Source organism: Podarcis bocagei, assembly GCF_964188305.1.
Source record: "Podarcis bocagei genome assembly, chromosome: 17".
NCBI classification, from domain to species: domain Eukaryota; kingdom Metazoa; phylum Chordata; class Lepidosauria; order Squamata; family Lacertidae; genus Podarcis; species Podarcis bocagei.
The window spans coordinates 2,975,641-2,997,212 of NC_138143.1; the positions used below are offsets into that span (position 1 = coordinate 2,975,641).

A 21,572-nucleotide genomic window follows, 5' to 3' on the forward strand; every position below is an offset into this window, starting at 1 on the left:
AGAATATATTGGATTATGTGGCATACTTGGTTGGCAATGTAATATGCTGGGGATTCCCCATCCTCCTTTGAGCAGCACTCAAAACAGCATGGCATAAAATGTCCACACTGGCAATATATTTAAAGTGGGGAGACAAGTTCTCCCCTCACTCTCTGCTCTTTCTGTCAATGCATTTTTATAAACTGTTTTAACTGTCATATCAACTGCAAATGAAACTCTGAAAACCCAGCTGCATAAACCAAACCAAGTTCTTAGAAAAGTGAAAGCAGAGCCTTAATTCCAACTGGCAGATTTTAATGTCTTCTCCCATATGGTACTCTCCAGTTTTATGCAGGGGCTTGTGGTACAACATGGGGGGAGTGATCTGAGCAAACAATCGGATGAAAAGTTGTGTCTTTAGAAACCAGTTAAGACCTTCAGTTTTTGTCTACCTGCAAGGTGTGGGAGGGGAAGGATTTAAGGGCTCAGTTAAACAGCTGTGGCAGTTTCTGCTCATTAGATGTAAGAGTGGAAATGTGTAAGCAGTCTATGGTTTCATCTGTCTGGGGAAGCAGTAGAACAGGGCCCCAGTTCCTAGAATGTCTCCACAGACAAAAGCAGAAAATTGGAACATCTCAGGGAACAACTGCAGTGGCAACAACCTTTCCTAGGGGCACAAAGGTATAAGACCCAACTCAGTACAGCAGCAGCCTTAGGCGGAGGAGGAGGAGGGGGGATAGGATTTATATCCCCCCTATCCTCCAAGGAGCTCAAGGTGGCAGTACATAGTTCTCCTCTTCCCCATTTTATCCTTACAACAACCCTGTGAGGTAGGCCAGATTGAGAGGCAGTGACTGGCCGAAGCTCAATTAGTGAACTTCATGGCAAAGTGGGGATTTGAACCCTGGACTTCCAAAACTTAGTCCAACACTCTAATGGCCACACCACACTGGCTTTCTGTCACCAAATCCCTAGAATATTTAATATCCCTGTAAAGTTTTCCAAACCCATTTTTGTAAAAACTGTTCTTCATCCTCACCTTGCAGACACCTCCACTCCACCTTACAGGGGGCTCTGCCTGCTGAAGCAGTAACTGTTCAGGTTTCCAGTCTTCTGGCACCATCTTGTCTGTTGAACCAACAGTGATTGTGGTGTAGTTGTTTTTAATCAGATTATTAAAATAATCTCTTGAGCATGATCTCACTAATTGCAAGCGAAGTTCAGTGAGCAGTAACCTGCAGCAATGTCTTTAAAACCCACCCCCACCCCTATCTGTGGAATGTACCAAGAAGGTACAGTTGTTGTTGATATCCGTCTGTCTTGAGAGACAATGGAGTGTGCCTCCGGGGGTGAAGTCAAACCACTGCGTCAGCAGCAACAAAGTGACGTCCCTGAGGCACAAGCCCAGGGCTGCCCAGACAACAAGACCGTGCTGGTGTGGTTCAAAAGAAAACAGAGCAATACATTTGGCACCAGCTTAGCTGCAGGAGTTGCTGGGAGGAGGCGTACAAGGCATCATCCAAGCATCTTAGGGACTCCACTCCAGATTTGTGGAGGCTTTGTTCCTTAGCCGTTTCTTCTTCCAAAGATGTCCTGCAAGGCAGCAGAGGTTTAGGATCAGAGTTTTCCTTCTCCTAGATGGACTACCTTCCCAGGTGAGCCCCATTTGCCCCTCACTTCCCTCTATAGCACGTGCAGAAACCGCCTTCTTGACCACTGGACCCACTATTGCTCTTGTCCGCTCAATCTGCCAGAGCTTGTCCTCACATGCAGGAGAAGTCCTTAACTCATGAGAATTTGAGACCCATTGGTTACCCTCACCTGGTATAGCCGGCCAGTCGAAGCCATTCTTGGGGTGTAGCTGCTGACGTGTGCTGGCAGCTTCAACGAGCCACAGGTGAGTGCAGGGTGAGGACAAAAGTGGGCAAACTTCCCCAGGAGCACCACATGTCCCCCGCCAGAAGTACTACCCCTCCCCTAACACCCCATACACAGTACGTCCATGGAAATCCTACTTCATCGGGGGGGGGGGGAGGGCAGTGGAATTGAATTCATACTTGCTGGACCGACTGGCCTGCTTTCAGGAAAATAGGTCTGGTTGAGTTTTGGTGTGCCAGAACCAGTCGATACCTATAATACCTGCTGCATCCACAAATTATTACAAAAAAACTATTTTTCTGGGGTTTGCTAGGGGGGGTGGAATTATAGGATTCCATGCACATTCCAATATGCCTTCCTTTGAGATCCTTTGAAGAACAACAGTCTCTCTCGCTCTCTCCTGTGCTTATTTTACAGTTGTACCTTGGTTTTCAAACAGCTTAGTTCTCAAACGTTTTGGCTCCCAAACACTGCAAACCCGGAAGTAACTGTTCTGGTTTGTGAACTATTTTTGGAAGCTGAACGTCCGACAGGGCTTCCACAGCTTCCGATTGGCTGCAGGAGCTTCCTGCAGCCAATCAGAAGCTGCGCTTTGGTTTCCGAACATTTTAGAAGTCAAATGGACCTCTGGAATGGATTCCATTCAACTTTCAAGGTATGACTGTATTTACTTGCCCTGTTTTTATACAGCTTTTATACAGCTTTTGCTGCAAGTTCAAAAATGCTTTGTTTTCCTGCAGTAAGGTCAGGAGCTGCCTACTAGTTTCAGAAGCGATCCAAATAGAACAGCTTGAGGCAAAGAAAAGAAACATGCCATAGTTTGAAGGAAATTGTGTGGTACAAGTTCTACCCACTTGCCAGTCCATTTTTAATTGTTAATAATGGAGCTTGATAAATGCCTTAAGAACTCATGGACTTTGGCCATTGCAGAAAAAAATCACACATAAAACTGAATGTTTCCAGGGAGATGGAGGACCCATAATGCTTTTATGTCATCTGGTGGGATTTTATTTTATGCTTTGGACTTAGATGCTCAGCATTCACCATCCACAGCAACTTGGGAAATATGGATGCCTTGTTTAGACTGGGTTGTCACCATTTCTTTCTCTTATTATTTATTGTTGGTTTGCTTTGTATATAGTATGGTGTAATACCCTGCTACTGCACTTTTGGGTTGTTAGTAATGTTAATAAATGTACACAAGCAGAAATGCATTGGGAGTCAGAATCATCACATGGTGAGAAGGGTGGGAGAGTACTGTGAAATGAGATAAGCTGGGGCACATTTTGTTTGTTTGTTTGTCTAGCGTTGAGCTAGGCCTAGTCTAGGGAAGCCCTGCCCTGGTGAGATGTCACCAGGACAATAAACAATTCTTCTTGTGAGTTTTAATCAATGAAATCTGCACATAGATAAAACAGTTCTAATAAAATGGGAAAATGTGCAAATATCATAGCAAGCACCATCCCATGTGTGAGAGAGAAGTGATGCTGCAGATGTCTCTTCTAAGATGGTTTCTGTCACCCAAGGTTTTTTAAAAATTATTTGCATTAAAAACAATTAACATTATTTCAGAAGTCAGCTGCAGTTAATCAGGGGCATGTTTTAACACATAGTGGGCAGTACCACGACCTGTAGGGCGGTTGGATTACCTAGGGGGGCACCAAGAGGCAAGGCGTCAGCAAGGGGGGAAAGAGGTGTAAATGACTATCAGACTTTGAAAAGTTGGTATCAATGGAGTTCATCAAGTTCATCAATTTTGTTGAATTAACTAAATTAAGTTGTTTTAATTGGATTTTGAATAAGTGTGCAATTAATTGTCATTATCTTCCTATTCTGAATAATGTTTCTTTATAGGGTAGGGGTCACGGGGGGTGAGTTTATGGAACCAAAGGAGCAGTGGCCTGAGAAAGTTTTAACCGATGGAAAAGTCTTTGGTCAATTAATCACATCAGAGGATTAAAACAGCTGAAGTTCTTGTTGTTATTTTATAATTTACTACATTTCTACCTCATTCTTCAACCCTTCCATGCCTCAAAAATAATATAAAATCAAAAATCAAAAATAGTAATTGTGACGGACAGCAGAGCCAGACCAGAGTCTGGTGATGCAGTCCCCTTGAAATTCCACCAGAGGGCTGGAGCCTCTCTCTGATTGGCTACAAAGACAGCTCGCCACAGAGCCGGGAGGAAAGCATTTTGGGAGGGAGAATAAAAGGGGCAGCTTCTGAGGGAGACGGATAGGGCTGGATTTGAGATGAGAGCTAGGCAGCAAGATGGGGGGGGGGGGAGTGGGATAGATTTGGACTGAGGGAGACCTGGCTCAGATTTGGGTTACCATTCACCCTGAGGACAGAGCCTCGCAGCTTAGAAAGGGAGACCATCTTGAGGGTCTGGGAAAGACATACAGACAGGAGTGTCCTGGGAGGGCTGAGCGAGCCGGGAGAAGATGAGCCTGGTCTCAGTCTAGCGGGGGGGGGGGAGTTCTCCGAGGCCCAGAAGACTCCCAAGCCAGTAACAAGGGGGGAGGTGATCCCCTGGCTCTCTTATACCATTTTGGAATACCTCAGGAGTGGGATTGTGAAGTGAAAAGCGCCTCTTGCTCATGAAGCAGGGTGTTAATCTGTGAAGGAAGCTATGTCATAATAAAAATATTTCATGGAGCCACCTGTCATAGCTAAGCAACAGAAACTGATTTAAGCATCTTACCACATATTTTAGAACATCTACCTGATTTTTAGCAACTGAAGCTTAAGAAGAGCTGTGCCTATAGTATTATGTTTAAGCCTGTGATATCTTTTTACCTCATTTTAGTAATAAGTTAACTTCTACTTGAGAGAACGCATTTCCTGACCCATTTTGTTTCACAAACTTCTCTTTGTTTAATAAACTTTTCCTGTTTGTTTGATCAACTCCTGCCTGAGACTCTAAATCATTAAGTTTCCCCTCACACAAGTCCCTCATATGATAGTTGTGGTAAATTGAAAAACTTCATATAACTGGCGTACAGTGAGGTGGGTGCACTCTCTTTAAATTGGGGGCGGCTAGCAGGATCTGCTACAGTAATAATTAAAACGATTGATAGGAAAAAAATTGAAACTCAGTAATACAAGATCGCTTTAGCAACAGGCATAAAGCAGTTTTTCCTGGCAGCCCAAATTTCTTCTGAAGAGGAATGTCTTGACTATCCCCATAAGTGCAGAAAAGACTGAGTCAAGCAACCTTCTCTAGGAAGTGAAGACTATGTGGATGGACAGCTAAGGCTCTTCTTCTTGCAGATAATACTCCATCCTTAGATAGAGGAATCTAGAGAAAAGACTTTGTACGGGGTCTTAGGGTAGGAGGAGTTTCATACAAATGAACAAAAAGCTTCACTCACACCAGTGTAGACAAATAACTGTGGCAAATCACCACTTGGGGAATCAAAACCTTTCTGAAGATGACAGAGGAGAAAGGTTGAGGTCAGGAACACAGACAAGGTAAAGAACAAATGTGTCACCTGCCTGTCTGTGAGGATTTCTAGACAGTGAGAGCAGACATGTGTGAGTGGCAGTGATAAGTTAGTAACTTGCGTCTTATCACCCAATGGAAAAAGTAAGTTTGACACAGATTAAATGTTTACATCCCCTTCTCTTCTCAGTCTTCTTCAAACCGGGGGACAAGATTCACAGATTTTGCAAAATACATTTCAACAAACAGATCAAATACAACCCACCAACCAAGTATGGCAGATTTCCAGGGGTTCATTGAAATTCCTGGTTTTGCAGATCACTTGGACAGCTAGGGGCGGACAGGCGGACCCAGCACTGGGCAAGTCACCACCAATGGCTGATAAACTTGGTAGGTCACAACTTGTGTAGAACTCTCCAGCTGTATCACAGCTCCCTTGTTTTGGAACAGAACTCAGGAATTCAGATGCCCAAACACTGCTTGCTTTAAGCTAGAGACCATACTTTCCTCTAGGGGCTGTTATAAAGCCTGAGATAATTCTTGGTGTTGGTCTGTACAGATATTATTTCAGGCTGCTTTTTTCCATTCAAGAAAAAAGTATCTTCAACATAAACAATGTAATAGGTATACCTGCAACTTTTAGATATTTGCTGCAGCAACTTAGGCCATCTTGAAGGTATATCAGCTTTGGAGTTCATGGAAATTGTCAAAGCAGATCCATGGATTTATGACTTACACATTACATTCCTCGTACACGAAGGTGACACAAGTAGCTCTTTAAATAAACATTTCAGTTTATTCCATGGAGTGTATACTATGTTGGTTACACAGAAAGTGAGATGCTAGGTTTCAAGGCAGGTTGCAAAATTAAAACACAATGTTAAAAACAGTTTAAACAACTTATAATCACAGAAGGGTGGGCCCTAAAAATATGCTACTCAAATGCCAAAAGTCAGGGTAAAGAAGAGCATATTAGGCATTCATCCCTTGTGTAATTAAGATGCCAAACACATTTCTGTGGGGAGGGAGGACCAGAATCTAGGGGCTGCCACAGAGAATGTTGTCCCCCAAACTTCTGAGGGCACAGGAACTACCAAGAGGAGCCCCTCTGCTGATCTTTACACCTGAGAGGGTCTGTAGGGAAGGAGGCAGTCTTTCAGCTATTTGGTGTATTGAGTTGTTTAGGACTTTAAAACAGTCACATGCCCACCTTGAATTGGGCCCAGAAACGAACTGGCAACCAGTGTACAGTGGTGCCTCGCAAGACGAAATTAATTCGTTCCGCAAGTTTTTTCTTCTTGCGAGTTTTTCGTCTTGCGAAGCACAGTTTCCCATAGGAATGCATTGAAAATCAATTAATGCGTTCCTATGGAAACCGCTTGCCAGGCTGGCGGTGCGGAGAAGGGCTTTTCTCCCCACCGCAAGCCTTCAGGACAGGTACGGGAACAGAGGGGAAGGGGCACAGCGCTTCTCCTCTGTTCCCGGGGCTTGCGGTGGGAGGAGGGTTTTTCCTCCCCACCGCCAACATTCAGAACAGCATTCTGAATGTTGGCGGTGGGAAGGAAAACCCTCCTCCCACCGCAAGTCTTCAGGACAGCCATCCGAAGGCTGGCGTGGGGAGAAGGGCTTTCCGCCCCACCGCCAGCCTTCGGAGCAGGCTTCCGAAGGCTGGCGCGGGGAGAAGGGCTTTTCTCCCCACCGCCAGCCTTCGGAGGAGCCTTCCGAAGCCTGGCGCGGGGAGAAGGGCTTTCCGCCCCACCGCCAGCCTTCGGAGGAGGTCCGAGGACAGTGGGGAAGAAGCGCTGCACTTCCCCGCTGTCCCGGAGATTTCCCTATGGAAATCGTCTTGCCTATGGAAGTCTTCCCTATGGAAGTCGTCTTGCGAAGGAAGCCCATAGGGAAATTTGTTTTGCGAAGCGCCTCCAAAACGGAAAACCCTTTCGTCTAGCGGGTTTTCCGTCTTGCGAGGCGTTCGTCTTGCGGGGCACCACTGTAACTGTTATATGAGATCTAAATGGAACCCCAGCCAGTAACCTGGCTTATGCATGTTAGACCAAGTGAGGTTTCCATAACACTAATACAACCAGTTAGTTGAATCCAGACTTCTATATTAAAAAACATTGCAAGTTTTTGAATTTGCAGGTTTCTAATTAATTTCTGGGAGGCGGGTGGCGCTGTGATCTAAACCACTGAGCCTAGGGCTTGCCGATCGGAAGGTCGGTGATTTGAATCCCCGTGACGGGGTGAACTCCTGTTGCTCGGTTCCAGCTCCTGCCAACCTAGCAGTTCGAAAGCACATCAAAGCGCAAGTAGATAAATAGGTACTGCTCTGGCAGGAAGGTAAACAGTGTTTCCATGCACTGCTCTGGTTTCACCAGAAGTGGCTTAGACATACTGGCCACATGACCCAGAAAAACTGTCTGTGGACAAACGTCGGCTCCCTCGGCCAATAAAGCGAGATGAGCGCCGCAACCCCAGAGTCGTTTGCGACTGGACTTAACTGTCAGGGGTCCTTTATCTTTACCTTTACCTTCAATTAATTTACAGAGTAGAAATAAATTAGATTTTACATGCCCAGACTAAGAACTCCACCAAAGTGTATCCATAATGGCCCATAATGGGAAAATGCAAAGGAGAACGAAAGTTCTACAGGTTGTCTGCCACTTCCAATACTACCCCTCCACCCTTACTTGGATGTAGCTGTAGAAAAAAACAGGGTAAGTGGAAAGCCTTTTGCCTAAAGACAGAGGCACTGTAGGTGGAAAGAGGAAGGTGACAACCTCATTCTCTTAGCATGGTAGCCTAGTTTGACTCAACCTTGGGCAGGTAAACAAATTCTTCTTGTTACTCAAGGAAGAGAAGCAAGCAATGTTTTCACTGCATTCTGTAGAACCAACAAGATAGCTGGGCTTCTCTTTCTCACTTGGTATGTGGTAGCAGCCGCCTGCTCTGTGCATAGAACAGATTGTGCCACTTCAGCCTCATTTACCACATTGTACACAACTATCTAAAACTGTGCATGCATTTTTGGACAAAGCCTCCCTATTTTGGACAGCCTCTGCAATCCATGAACTCTCCTACCTGTCAAATGCCAATTTCATTAGCTCTTCTGAGGAAAAGGGGGGATGATGATGATTCTTTCTGTTTTCACCATTAACAATTAATTGAGGGGTTCATCATGGGGTGGTGAGGTTGCACCCCATAATGAGAATGACTAAAATGATTTAAATTTTTTAGGGGTACTCATGGAAACACCTTGCATCTCAACTGAACCACAGACAGATAACGCATTGCGAATATATTTTGAAATGATATTTAAAGAAGATTTTGTCAATTTCCCTTATCCACTCCAGACACAGTCTTCTGAGTCAAGGCTCCTTTGCCATCCCAGACATCCTGCAATAAAACCTGAGGATCCTAATCCATGCCCAGAAAACATTTAAGAGGGTTCTTAATTTGAGCTAGATCCCACTACAATTCTATCCAAGAATGTGCTTTCAACACCAGAACTCAGGTTCAGAGCAGGTAAAGAAGTAATAAAGGTAGCTGGAGTGCATCTGAACATGTGCACAGTGTCTGAAATTCCCCAGGCACCAGGCACATGTTGCTACTGGCACTGGTCAAATTGCGACTCTGTGGAGATCTCTGAATGAAAGGTTGGTGACTAATATCTCCATCGGAGTGGCCTCTCCAGCTTTCTTAAGCAGTTAAGCAGAAGAGCTTAGTTATTGCATTTATATACTGCATCACCTTTTTTCTCCAAGGAGTACATGGTTCACCACACTCTTAAATTAATCCCTATGGCAACAACAACAAAAACAACAATAAACAGCATTACAAAAAAAATGGCACCTAGACATTCCATTGTGGCAACTGTAACCTAGGTTTAAGGCAGCGGTTTTCAACCTTTTTGAGTCTACTGCTCCCTTAAGCAACTACATTCTTCCTACGAAACCCCTGAGGGGCTCAGGAGCCCAGTTATGTCACCCCTTGCCTGCAGAGCTAGCAGGCTCTCACCCTTTTTTGAACAGCTTCCCCTTTGGAGTGTTCCCTCAGCCTCCTCTCCTTGAGAGTTCCCTGTGCAGCTGCTGCTGCCATCCTGGACTCTGAGCTAACCCTCCCCACACCCCAAACGGAGGTGCCTTCCAGAGGCAACAAGGCCAGGGCTGCTGCAATAAACAGCTGTGCAAGCCTCTGGGAGGCAGAGACACAAGAGGGTATCAGAGGAGGGAGGGGAAGAGGGACAGAGGTCAATGTTGCCCGCAGCACCCCTGACCATCATTAAGGCACCCCAGGGTGCCATGGCACCCTGGTTGAAAACCACTGGTTTAAGGTGTCATTTGGTGATTAGCTTATATAGCTGAGTTTCTAACACGGCATGTGCAGCATATATTTCAGTCACAACTCTAAATGTCTAGGAAGGGGGATGGGTAGACAGGGTTTACTGAACAGAAAAAATATGGCTTCCAGGCATGCTTGAGCCTCAGTAACAATCTCTTAGAAACTAACTGCCACACTCAGGTTAATGTGGGTCTTTGAAACCTTGAATGCTTTACTGGAGAAACTACCAGTCTCTTGTCATTTAAATCTTTCTGAAGCATTAAGACCAACTTACGTAGTTAGCAGTAGTTTCATGCATCCCCAAGGGAAAGCAAGATTTAAGGGGTTACTGAACTACTTCTGCCTTCCTCAACAGGTGCAGCTATCTAGAGTGCATCATCAAACACAACTTCCATATGTCCTATAGCCATGTCTGAACTATGTGTATAGCACAAAAAGGCAGGAAAAGCTCAGAATTCAGCATCTTCCAAACCTCTGCTTTATTTTTTTAAATCAAGTTTCTAACCCTTACGGCTGCAAATAGAAACCTGAAGCTGTGCTGCCAATGTCTGATGAAAGCTCAAAAGGCATAGGGAGAAATAATATTTACTTGTCAGGGAAAAGGACAGTATCCTGCCAAATTCTTCTTCCTTCGATGTAGCAGAAGCAGAATACTTTTTGCCAAATAAGCAAATATATAGGAATTCTGTAGAATTTATACATGTCTCAGTTTTGTTTCAGCTTTGTTTGCTGTAGAACTGGGGTTACCCTGCTGCAAAGTTTTGCTCTTTACGTGTTAATGCAAAGCCCATACAATCATAACGACAAATTCTCAAGCTCTGGGTCTGGGTGCTATGTAACTTAATTGAACATACAGTAATTCCAAGAAAGGGCCCAGAACACCCAACAAAGCAAGTGGGGACTGATAAACTGATCCTTATCTCATCAACAAAATGGGAGGATGTGGAAGAGATTCAGATGCTTACAGAGTTTGGCAGAATTCATGGATGTGCGTGCATTTCTCTCTGCCTGCCTCTCTGCGCTGCTATTTTTTTGTCCCTGCCCTTTGCTTGAAATTTTAAGACATAATCCAACAGAAGCTTTTTCTATCCAAGCCCCATTGAAATGAATGGGAGCTGATCAAAAGCAGTCCCTGCTCATTTCAATGAGGCATGCACAGGAGCACTTATCATTGGTTTGTCCCCTTCAAAGATAACTGGTACAGCGGTACCTCGGTTCTCGAACATAATCTGTTCTGAAAGACCATTCGAGTTCCAAAACATTAAAAAGCCAAGGTGCAAAAGGCTATCTGCAAATTCAATTGAGAAAATCGAAAAACACACAGCGGAAGCCGTTCAACTTCCGAGGCGCGTTCAAAAACAGAAGCCTCAAAACACATGTATATTTTTCCATCCTGAGACAAACTCTTAAAAATGGTTCTGCAAGTTTTCATTATACTTTAGTTTGCAACGGGGGGAAATTATTAACAAGTGTCCATGACCTCACCAATAAACCTCTCCTCCATCTACAGAGCAAATCTGAAAAGTTGTTAGATTATTTTGGAGGCAGGGAGAGGAATAGAATCATAGAATTGTAGAGTTAGAAGGGATCCCAAGGGTCATCTAGTCCCAGTGGCGTAGCGTGGGGGGTGCCAGGGGTGCCAGCCGCACCGGGCACAACACCTGGGGGGGCGCGAGTCCAGAGGGAAGGGACAAGCAATCGAGGCTTGGTTGGGGTGGGGGGTCGTCGTCTCCGCCACTGCTTCTGTTTTCTGCTGCGCTGAGGCGAGTTGGGCGCGGCCAGGCATGCAAGCGCAGCGCCTAGCCAAGCGCTGCAGCCTGGGGAGCCGGCACCTTAGCGCCTCGCCGTCGGCCGCGCAGCCGTTGCCCAAGCTCGACAACTCGTGGAGGGCGCCTCTCTCTCTCTCTCTCTCTCTCTCTCTCTCTCTGCCTGGAGGGGAGGGGCTTTCCCTGCTCTTTGTTCCGTTTGAGCAAACACAGCAACGAAACAGAGCAGGGTGGGCCGTAAGACCCTGAGGCAGAATGCAGGAAAGCAGCCACTTCCTCTTTTCAGGTTTCCCTTCTCCGGTACCTACCCACCCACGTTTATTGCGAGGGAAATCTAGCTGACTGCAGGGAAGGGGTTGGGTGCATGTAATGTGTGACAAAGGCATCAGGTGTACGTCTTGGGTGGAAAGGGTATAAGGGTGGGGAGGTAGAGTGCATTTAAAAAAACCAAAACATTGTGGATTTAAACAAGGAAAATGTAGCATAATCTACTGTTTGTAAGGGCCCTTTGGGACTGGTTTTACCCATCTCAGACAGTTAGCTCATAGTGTAAATAAAGATGGCTGTTGTTTACATTTTTTTAATAAAAGCATCAACAACGATCCTTTTGCACGGTCTGTTGTGCTGTGTTGCAGAACTTTTTGCAGTTGCAGGATTAGGGATGGTGTTCTGTGCTACAGTGGCGTAGCGTGGGGGGTGCAGGCTGGGCCGGCCACACCGGGCGCAACATCTGGGGGGCCGCACTCCACGGGTTAGGGGGCGCAAAATCCACGGGTTAGGGGGCGCAAATTACTTGCCTTGCCCCGGGTGCTGACAACCCATGCTACGCCACTGTCTAGTCCAATCCTCTGCAATGCAGGAATCTTAGCTAAAGCATCCATGGCTGATGCCCCTCCAACCACTGCTTGAAAACCTCCAAGAAAGGAGAGTTCATGTGAAAGATGAACATAAAAACATGAAAAGTAGATAGCTGTCTGAAGCATGAGGGGAAGGGAGAATAATCCAGCATTCAACTTAATGCTATATGTGCACTTAAGGCAAGTTACACCCCACTAGTGAAGAGGTTGCTGTGATCATTGTTGAAATGTTATCTGTCTTCACCCAGATTCAGTCTACAACACGAGACACAGAACAGAGCATGGTTCTGTGATTGTTTCCACCCTAGTTTAGAAATATCACCTGAGAAAGCAAGTTACAAATATAATACAATCCTGCAGGTGAAGGGTGGTGGGGATTTCCACTGATACCATCTGCTCACTTTATATACTATCATCAGTAGAGTCAAGAGACCACAAAGATTACATTGCTTCCATCTGAGGCTGCAAACAAAACAAGTTTCAAGCATTTTGTCTTTACTTCTTCCCTCTGCACATGAATCTTTTAATATTCATTTTAAATATTTTGATTAAAATATTTATAATTTTGTTTTTTACTTTATTAGAAGAAAAATACTTTTGCAATAATAAAAAGAAAACATTATGAACCCTTGCCCTTCATCTGTCCTACTCCCAATAATCTCAATAATGCTTTAAAATGTTTAATAATAGAAGTTAGTCTTTCACATAGTGCTTTTAAAGTACTGTAGTCAAAGTGCTTGCTACAAATTCTTGCAACAACAAAACTCTCCCTTCCTGTCCCATATGCTTGGACCTGCATCCCAGAACAGCTGTATGATGCCTTTTATGTCTCCTAAATTCATTCTCAAAATCTATCTTTTCCATTAAGCATTTGGCACAATTCCTTAGTTCCCATGCCCTCTGAAACTCAGTCTGTAACTAAGTCAAACCATGTACAACTGAAACAATGGCATGTTATTTGTTTACCCCATGCTTCTACTTCCCTCCCCTTGTTGTTTCCCCTATGCTGAATTTCAGACTGAAAACTCCTCAGTGCAGGGGCCCTTATGCTTTGTGAAATGTCACATATAATTCTAGCACTGAATAAAATGCAAAAATTAATCCATTTCTTCTTCTTCTTCTTCTGCTTTAAGCTCCCATGCTTTATGTGGTCACCAAAATCCTGTATTTCTAGATACCACTGCCCTTGGACAAATAATCACTTCTTCTATCCTAAGGCTCAAGATGGATGCCACATGTTCATCCTTCTCCATACTTTTAGAAATAAGTATTAATTACAGGGACGCGGGTAGCGCTGTGGGTAAAACCTCAGCGCCTCGGACTTGCCGATCGCATGGTTGGCGGTTCGAATCCCCGTGGCGGGGTGAGCTCCCGTAGTTCGGTCCCAGCTCCTGCCCACCTAGCAGTTCGAAAGCACCCCTAAGTGCAAGTAGATAAATAGGTACCGCTTTATAGCGGGAAGGTAAACGGCGTTTCCGTGTGCTGCGCTGGTGCAGGCTTGCCAGAGCAGCTTCATCACGCTGGCCACGTGACCCGGAAGTGTCCTCGGACGGTGCTGGCCCCCGGCCTCTTAAGTGAGATGGGCGCGCAACCCCAGAGTCGGTCGCGACTGGCCCGTACGGGCAGGGGTACTTTTACCTTTACCTTTTCTATTATTTAATTACAGTGGTACCTCAAGTTAAGAACTTAATTCGTTCCGGAGGTCCATTCTTAACCTGAAACTGTTCTTAACCTGAAGCACCACTTCAGCTAATGGGGCTTCCTGCTGCCACCGCCGCGTGATTTCTGTTCTCATCCTGAAGCAAAGTTCTTAACCCGAGGTACTATTTCTGGGTTAGCGGAGTCTGTAACCTGAAGCGTATGTAACCCGAGGTACCACGGTATTACCATCACTTTTTAGAAGACATAGCTCAAGGGAACACAAACATTGTGAACCTATCCCAAGGCAAGAAAAACAACTGCTTGTGCTTTCCCAGATATAACTAGGACAAAAAAAAATAGGCAAGTCACTTGTCATTATCCAGGGAACATACAACAGATCAGAATGGTTAGACCTCACACATCACAATAACCCTGAAGATTTCCAAGAAGCCTCTGCATTTCTGTATTGTTCCCAAAGTGCTAAAAGGACAATGCGAGGGAGCAAGGAGATGGTTGAAGCCTCTTTGGCCCAAGCCAGCAGGAAAAGGGTTCCACCTCTCTCTAGTTGCAGAATTTCTTCCTCGGCCTCCCCTTCTTCTCCATGGGCAGAGCCAGGGGGGAAGCTGCCCCCCCAAATCAATAAACATCAATAAAAATACTTAACTAACTGTGATTCTGTCCCGCCCTAACAAAAGCCTGCCCCGCAACAAAAATCTGGCTACTCCCATGTTCTTCTCCCCAGCGAGTCACACCCAGTTCCTGCTACCTTGACTTGCTTGTGAGCAGACCCTTAAGTCATGAGCAGATAGTTACTCACAGGGAAACCTTGCTTCAAGTCAAGGGAATTGTTTTTGGCCCCTGTAGTGGGAGCGTTTTGCTCCCTCTCCAGGCCCACAACTGAGGGAACAGGCTGGCTGTCACTTCAGTTCTAGAGTTGTTGCTTCAACCACCCCTTGTGGTTTCCCTATCTGCTTAACCAGCCATCTTCTTCCTCCTCCTGTTATAGCAGGGCCAAATGAAAAAAATAGGATAGGAATTCTACACTTTCACACTCCTGTGATTTCAGCGGGTATAGCTTGTCATTCAAGGAACATCTGCTGAAATCTCCTCTTCTGTACAACTATTAAAGGTAGAAGAGCACTATCTTCTTCCAGCTTGCTACTCTATCCTGCGTCTGAAGGCTTTGGCAAAGTGGAAGTGCCTTCTGAAACACCACAGACCAAATCAATGTTACATAGTAGTAGGAAGGGGTTTTTTGGGGGGGGAGGGTTTGAGAAACAGAGTGTGTGAGGGGTTCCTTCCAGATTGGAGCCATTTGGTCCAATTAAAATTTTGATTATTAGCTTAAAAAAGGAATTAAGACAAAGGCTACACATCACATTTAATGCAGTGTTTTAATATCCTGCAATGGCCTTTCCCATGGACAATATTCTTGCACCACATTTGCTCACAAATCTGTCCCAGTCAGCAAAGGTTCTGTCTAATGTTAATAAAGTATCCCATTTGCAAGTCCTGCTTTATTGCTTTCTGTTGATCAATGGGAAGTAATAAAATACAGGAAACATGTAATTAAATGGACAGTAGCCCTGCAATGCCTCAGTAGTTTTTGCCTGTCTACAACAAACAAAAACCTGAAGTTCTCTGGGTTCTTCATGAAAACTACGTCAACAAAGGAAGGAAATGGAGGGGGAACACAGAACTGTTTATCATTCTGTTTGTATACTCAGCAGTGGTGGTGATCACAATGTCTGTCACAGTCTACTTTGTTACAGTACTTAACAAAGTGGGGTAGTGCTGGCTCTGGGTTCTTCAGGTAAGTTGGTTTTCACACAAGCCACTAAAGGCTAAACTTGAAGTTACAGGCATCTCCCCACTTACACACATTCTACTCATGTGCAACTGTGTATACATAGGGTGCCAGGAAATAAAATAAAATAAAATAAAATAAAATAAAAAGATGATAGATAGATAGATAGATAGATAGATAGATAGATAGATAGATAGATAGATAGAATCACACCAGGAAATGGTAGGAGAGAGCTGGAAAGTCCTTGTGGCTTGAAAGGAGACTCTTCCCAGAGCCCAAAGAGGATGTCAGAGAGGGCAGAGGAAGCCCCAAAGAGACCGGAGCAGCAGCAGGGCTTTGTTTACGCTGCTCAGCCTCCTCACCTAACAGCTGACGTGAGGGGTAGCGCAACAGCAACAGCCACTTTCTCACGCATCCTCCAGCCCCTAAATATTTTGGTCTGGATTGGAGAGAATGGGAGAGAGAGCTGGAGAGGAGGAAATCGGCATTTAGAGGCTGCTTCCCACTTTACATGATTTCACTTATAGGGGGGGACCCGTAATGTAACCCCCATGTAAGTGGGGCAACACCTGTGCATACACACACCATCATTTCCTACAGTAAAATCCAAGCAATGCCCTTCTGGTATAGTGGTAAAAATATAACTGAAAGGTCACTATTCCTTAATGATACCACAAAATCTGTTATGTGAAGCAATTGGCTTCAGCCTACCAAATGGCTGATCACCTTAGGTAGCAGATTTTGGGTTATCAGCAAACAATGACATGTGTACAGGGAAGAACAGTTGGGTGGTGATGGTTCACATGAGCCTCCATCTTCAGACTGAAGTGGTATAAGTCACACATAGATTTAACATCAAACCAAGAACAAGGCCTAAAAAACATGGACCAACCAAGATTGACAAATTAATGTGTATTAGATTAAACATCTGTACAGAAGACTTTAAACATCTGTATGTTATCTACAAGTGACAAACATCAATGTGTGCAGTGATCATGCCTGCCACATCTAAGTACTGAACTGCCTTGAAAAGACTTTGCTTTTCTGTAATCAGTATGCAAAACCAACAGTAACTAGTATACCTGTTTGCCTTAAAATGGTTCTCTTCCACATTCTACACATTAACATTGAAATATAAACTCAATGGTGTTTTTAGGGCCATGTGTGAAAATACCCTAAGGCATTATCTGGGAGGGGCCAAAACCAAGCTGACACCTTCTCTGACAACTATTTGCACCTCCCCTAGGGATGCCCATATTACACTAAAGAATCATTGGTACAAGTGAGAGACAAAGAGGAAAAAGGGACCCATTAAAAGCAGTTCAGAGATAGGAGGAGAGCCTTTGAGACAAGCCTACTTGGTGCTTAAATTAATACACGATATATTTTATGTTTCCTTTTAGCAAAAAAAAAAAAAAAAAACACCTGTAGCTAGCCCCTCTCTTCAAAAGGAAATTTGTGACCTAAAAGAGCATCTCCAATTCACAAATATTAGAGGTTACTGCACAAGGGTCCAAGCAAACTGGGAAACAATACTGCTGGGCAAGACGTTCTATCCTGAAAGGGGCTGAGCGATTTCTCACAGGGCTAAGGAAGCAAGAAACTTTGGTTCCAACCCCCTCTTTTGAGCAGAGTAGTATCTAGTGGATTCATGAGGGATGTGAGAGCAGAAAGCCCCAGGCGATGGATTGGGTACAGGTGCCAACAGCTTTTGGAAATGGGCACATAGAACACTGAGGGGCATTACCTGATTCTGATTGGCCTCATGCAGCTCTTGAGTCTTCGTGATTCGCCCTCTTTGCCAGACCTCTTGGGCACACCCTGGGAAGGTGCAGCCCCCTTCAGTACCACACTGTAGTTCCTGCCGTCATTGTTGGCCCAGTAGACGCCCTCCTCGGTCTGGTACCGCACCACAAAGTCAAGCCGGGGCCCTCCATCCTCTTCCTCTTCCTCATCCTCATCGCCAAATTCCAGGCGGAAAGCAAAGCGGTCCGTCAGGCCCCCATCTGGCGAGCCCCCTGGAATATAGAGGGCAGCGTAGTCCCGGTGACTCTGCCACCGGTCTCGGCTGGCCCGCACGTGCACAGCCTTGTGGTAAGAAACGTTGAGCACCCGCACGGTGCCACGCAAGACCCGGGGCTCCCCTGGCTCTGGGGGCAGCAACTCTTCCAGCTCCACCTTGGCCTGGCGCAGGCGCCCAAGCTTCTCCTCCTCGCCTTGCCCCGCCGGTTGCAGCACAAAAGAGGGCAGAAAGTAGGGGGCAGGAGGGGAGGGTGGCTGAGAAGAGGCCAAGGGGGGCACCACCTCAGGGGGGGATTCAGGAGATGGTGGGGGCCAGGGCTGATAGCGCCGCCAGCGGGCCAAGGGCAGGCCCAGGGCATCGGCGAAGAGCACGTGCCGGCCTGCAGCACTCGGCGAGGGCTCCTCCGTGGCAGCGGTGGCGGGGACGTGCTGCGGGGGCTGCTGCCCTTGGCCAGCCGGGCCCGGGGGCGGCGGGCAGAGCGGCCCGGGCAAGCGAGGGGGCTGGCGCTGCTCGGGCTGCTGCTGCTGCGGCTGCTCCTCGTCCTCGTCGCCCGAGGAGGAGCTGCTTCCCCCGCCGGCGGCGGCGGCGGGGTGCTGGGGCCTGGGCACCGGGGAGGAGCGGGGCACCAGGGTCCGGGACGGGGGGTCTTCCTCCTCCTCCTCCTCGTCGTCCTCCTCCTCCGCCGCCGCCTCCCGAGCCAGGGGCAAGGCGGCGGGCAGCGGGGGCGGCGGCGCGGGGGAGGAGGCGGCCCCCGCGCGGGCCATGGCGAGCGGCGGAGGGAGGCCGGCGGCGCAGACAGACGCGGCTGCTCTCGCCCAGGCGGCGGCGGCGGCGGCGGCGGCGGGACGGAGGCGGGGGCGGGGGCGGGGCGGGCGGGCAGAGCGGCGCCGGCGCCAATGGAAGGGCGAGGGAGGCCTTGCTCGCCTTCCCTCCCTCAGAAGCGACGAGGCGGAGGCCGCGGAGGTTCCTCTCGCCGAGCGATACCGGGGCCCCTGAAGAGAGGAGGCCGGCCGGGCGGCGGGCGGAGGGCAGGCGGCGGGCGGAGAAAGGGCGCCTTCTTCCCGGGGCGGCCGCTGCCCAGCCTGGCGCCCGCCGGCCCCGAGGAAGGGAAGCCCCAGCGCGCGCGCGGCGTCCGCCCGCGGGTCACCCTCGCCGGCCGGCCGTGAGCGGGTCCTGGGCGCCGCTGTCCCTTCGCTCCGCCACGCGCGCCGTGCGCCTTGACGCGGCTGGCGAGCAAATGGCCGCGGGAAGAAGCGGGGATGGAGAGCAAGGGGCCGGCGGGGCAGGACGCGGGATTCCCGGGCCTCCTTCAGCCCCGGCACGTCAGCCGCGGAGATGGAGATGGTGCCTGGCAGCTGGCCCGACCCGAAAATGTCCTCACACATTAAGCTCCGAAACCGAGGCTCGGCTGCATCCAGGGTGGCCCCCGGCAAGCACTTTCGTCAGCGCAAGAACTTGGCGCCCCGACCCTCCGAGGCAGAACTGGAGGGGGAGGAAAGGGGGTTAGTTGAATACAAGCCAGTGCCCACGATTTAGCACATTTTTAAACTCAATATGCCCTCCATACAGGCGTATACAGTATTTCTATGCAACGCAGCCAAAATACTGAATTTTCAGAATTTCGAAAATCTGTACATGGTAGCAAAGGTGTCAGATCCAGTTCTCCAGTAAGGCTGACCTGAAGTACTGTATTCCAAACCAACTGTTCATGTGGCAGGTACATTCTAGGATTCGGCACACATTTCTAAAATGACAGCAACCTTGCTGATAGGAATTAATTACTATACAACAAATGTATTTTCAAGATGAACAATTGACAATGCATTTGTAAAAATAAAAAAATTCCTTCCAGTAGCACCTTAAAGACCAACTAAGTTAGTTCTTGGTATGAGCTTTCGTGTGCATGCACACTTCTTCAGATACACAGGTACATGTGTATCTGAAGAAGTGTGCATGCACACGAAAGCTCATACCAAGAACTAACTTAGTTGGTCTTTAAGGTGCTACTGGAAGGAATTTTTTTATTTTGACTATGGCAGACCAACACGGCTACCTATCTACTACTGAATGCATTTGTAGTTATTTATAATAATAATAATAACAACAACAGCAATTTATTTATACCCCTCCCATCTGGCTGGGTTTCCCCAGCCACTCCGAGCAGCTCCCAACAGAATATTAAAAACATGATAAAACACCAAACATTAAATAATTTTTTTATTAACAGACCAATCAAATCAAATCAAATCAGATCACATAAATTCTGAATTACAGAGCCTAACTTTAATTTTTTGTTGGGGGTACCCATATTTCAAGTTCCGAAAGGGCTCCAATCCTCTTGTTGCTGCTGCTTTAAAAGTCCACAAATCTGTCCAAATAATGTTCACAATTCTGTCCAATCCTTTCTTGCTGTTTTCCACATCTCTTCTAGTTGTTTTCATATATTTTTCCTTTCTCTTTGTCTTTGTGGCCTCTGATAGTCTCCATAAGCGGGTTAAAACAAATTTGTATTCCTGTGTGGATTTTTCCGTTCGTCCAAGGGTCATATTTCAGACAGCTACCGTATTTCATCGCTTCCATAAAGAAAAACATTCTTGCTGTCTACTCTTAACTTTTCACAGGTCTGTCCCTCTTTCTCAGTCCTCGAGGAGGTTCTATCAGGAATCCAATATGAAAACAAAGCTTCCTCCTCCCAATCATGAATCTTTTGACAGGACCTGTCAAAATGGCGACTCCCTTTTTGTTGCTGCGCCATCAAAAGCCCTTGTTCTTTTTCTCGATCTCACAAGCCAAACTTTTGGTAGTAAATCATTTCCACACAGTTTTTAAGATAAAACACCAAACATTAAAAAACTTCCCTAAACAGAGCTGTCCTCAGATGTCTTCTAAAAGTCAGATAGTTGCTTATTTCCTTGACATCTGATGGGAGGGTGCTCCAAGGGCGGGTGCCACCACCGAGAAGGCTCTCTGCCTGGTTCCCTGTAAACTCACTTCTCGCAGGGAGGAAACTGCCAGAAGGCCCTCGGAGCTGGACCTCAGTGTGCGGGCTGAACAATGGGGGTGGACTGGGTTGAGGCCGTTTAGGGCCGTTTATTTGGATTAAGATGGAGAAAAGTAACTTAATTTCAATTCAGTTTTATAATCTTTGTTATTGAAGAGGAAGTAAAAACCCAGTAGCCAAAATATTTCATTTATAGGGATTAGCATATGAAATCTTTGGAAATCTTTCTCCTATCAATAACCAATTAGAGACCAATTCAAAAGTTTGTGTGTAGAAGTATCTTGCAGCCCATATTTTCAACACTATTCTGGGATGGATCTATCTTCTGGGGCTAGTACGTCCTAAAAGTATGTAATACTTACAAAAATAACTGGGGGTGGGGAGAGCGAAATCCTTGGAATAACAGAGGTGGAACATTTTAGGATTGTGGCTTCCAGCTTAATCTTCAATGGTGAAGCAAGACCCCAAAATACTAGGACATACACATACCTAGAGATATTTGGGAGCTATTGGATGTTGATAGCTTTACTTAGGAGTGTATTTAAAATAGTTACAAGCACAGATAGAAAATAAATTAAAGCATTGAGGAAGTAGAGGGCATGGAAAGAGGACTAGTAACAATTGATCCACCCATCCAAATCACCAAAACAATAACCTGTGATCCTGAATGGAGCAGTTTGGAGCCTGGGGGTGATTAATGCCTTGTGGACTATACAAATTAAATGGGAGTACAAATGGCTGCAAACACATAGTAAACCAGTGTGGATGGGGCAACAACAGAAAGAAAGAAAGATTGTGGGGAATAAATAAATTTAACCAGGGATGAATGTGAA

General features: G+C 46.4%; 1 protein-coding gene across 4 annotated transcripts in view; it reads right to left on the reverse strand.

Annotated features, from left to right (window-relative positions):
- GPR173 (G protein-coupled receptor 173) overlaps positions 1–18,502 on the reverse strand; it is a gene marked incomplete at its 5' end in the record, with an annotated part of 82,667 nt that extends 64,165 nt beyond the window's left edge. For 2 of the 4 annotated variants that reach the window (XM_081177374.1, XM_081177372.1), the window contains one exon: positions 1,019–1,378. Coding sequence is in view for 2 of the 4 variants with exons in the window: in XM_081177371.1 (XP_081033497.1) it covers positions 17,463–18,502 (1,040 nt within the window). Of the gene's footprint in view, positions 1–1,018; positions 1,379–17,462 lie in introns of those variants that run through there. The other 2 variants (XM_081177371.1, XM_081177370.1) reach the window with 1 other exon arrangement.
- Positions 18,503–21,572: the final 3,070 nt, after the last annotated feature.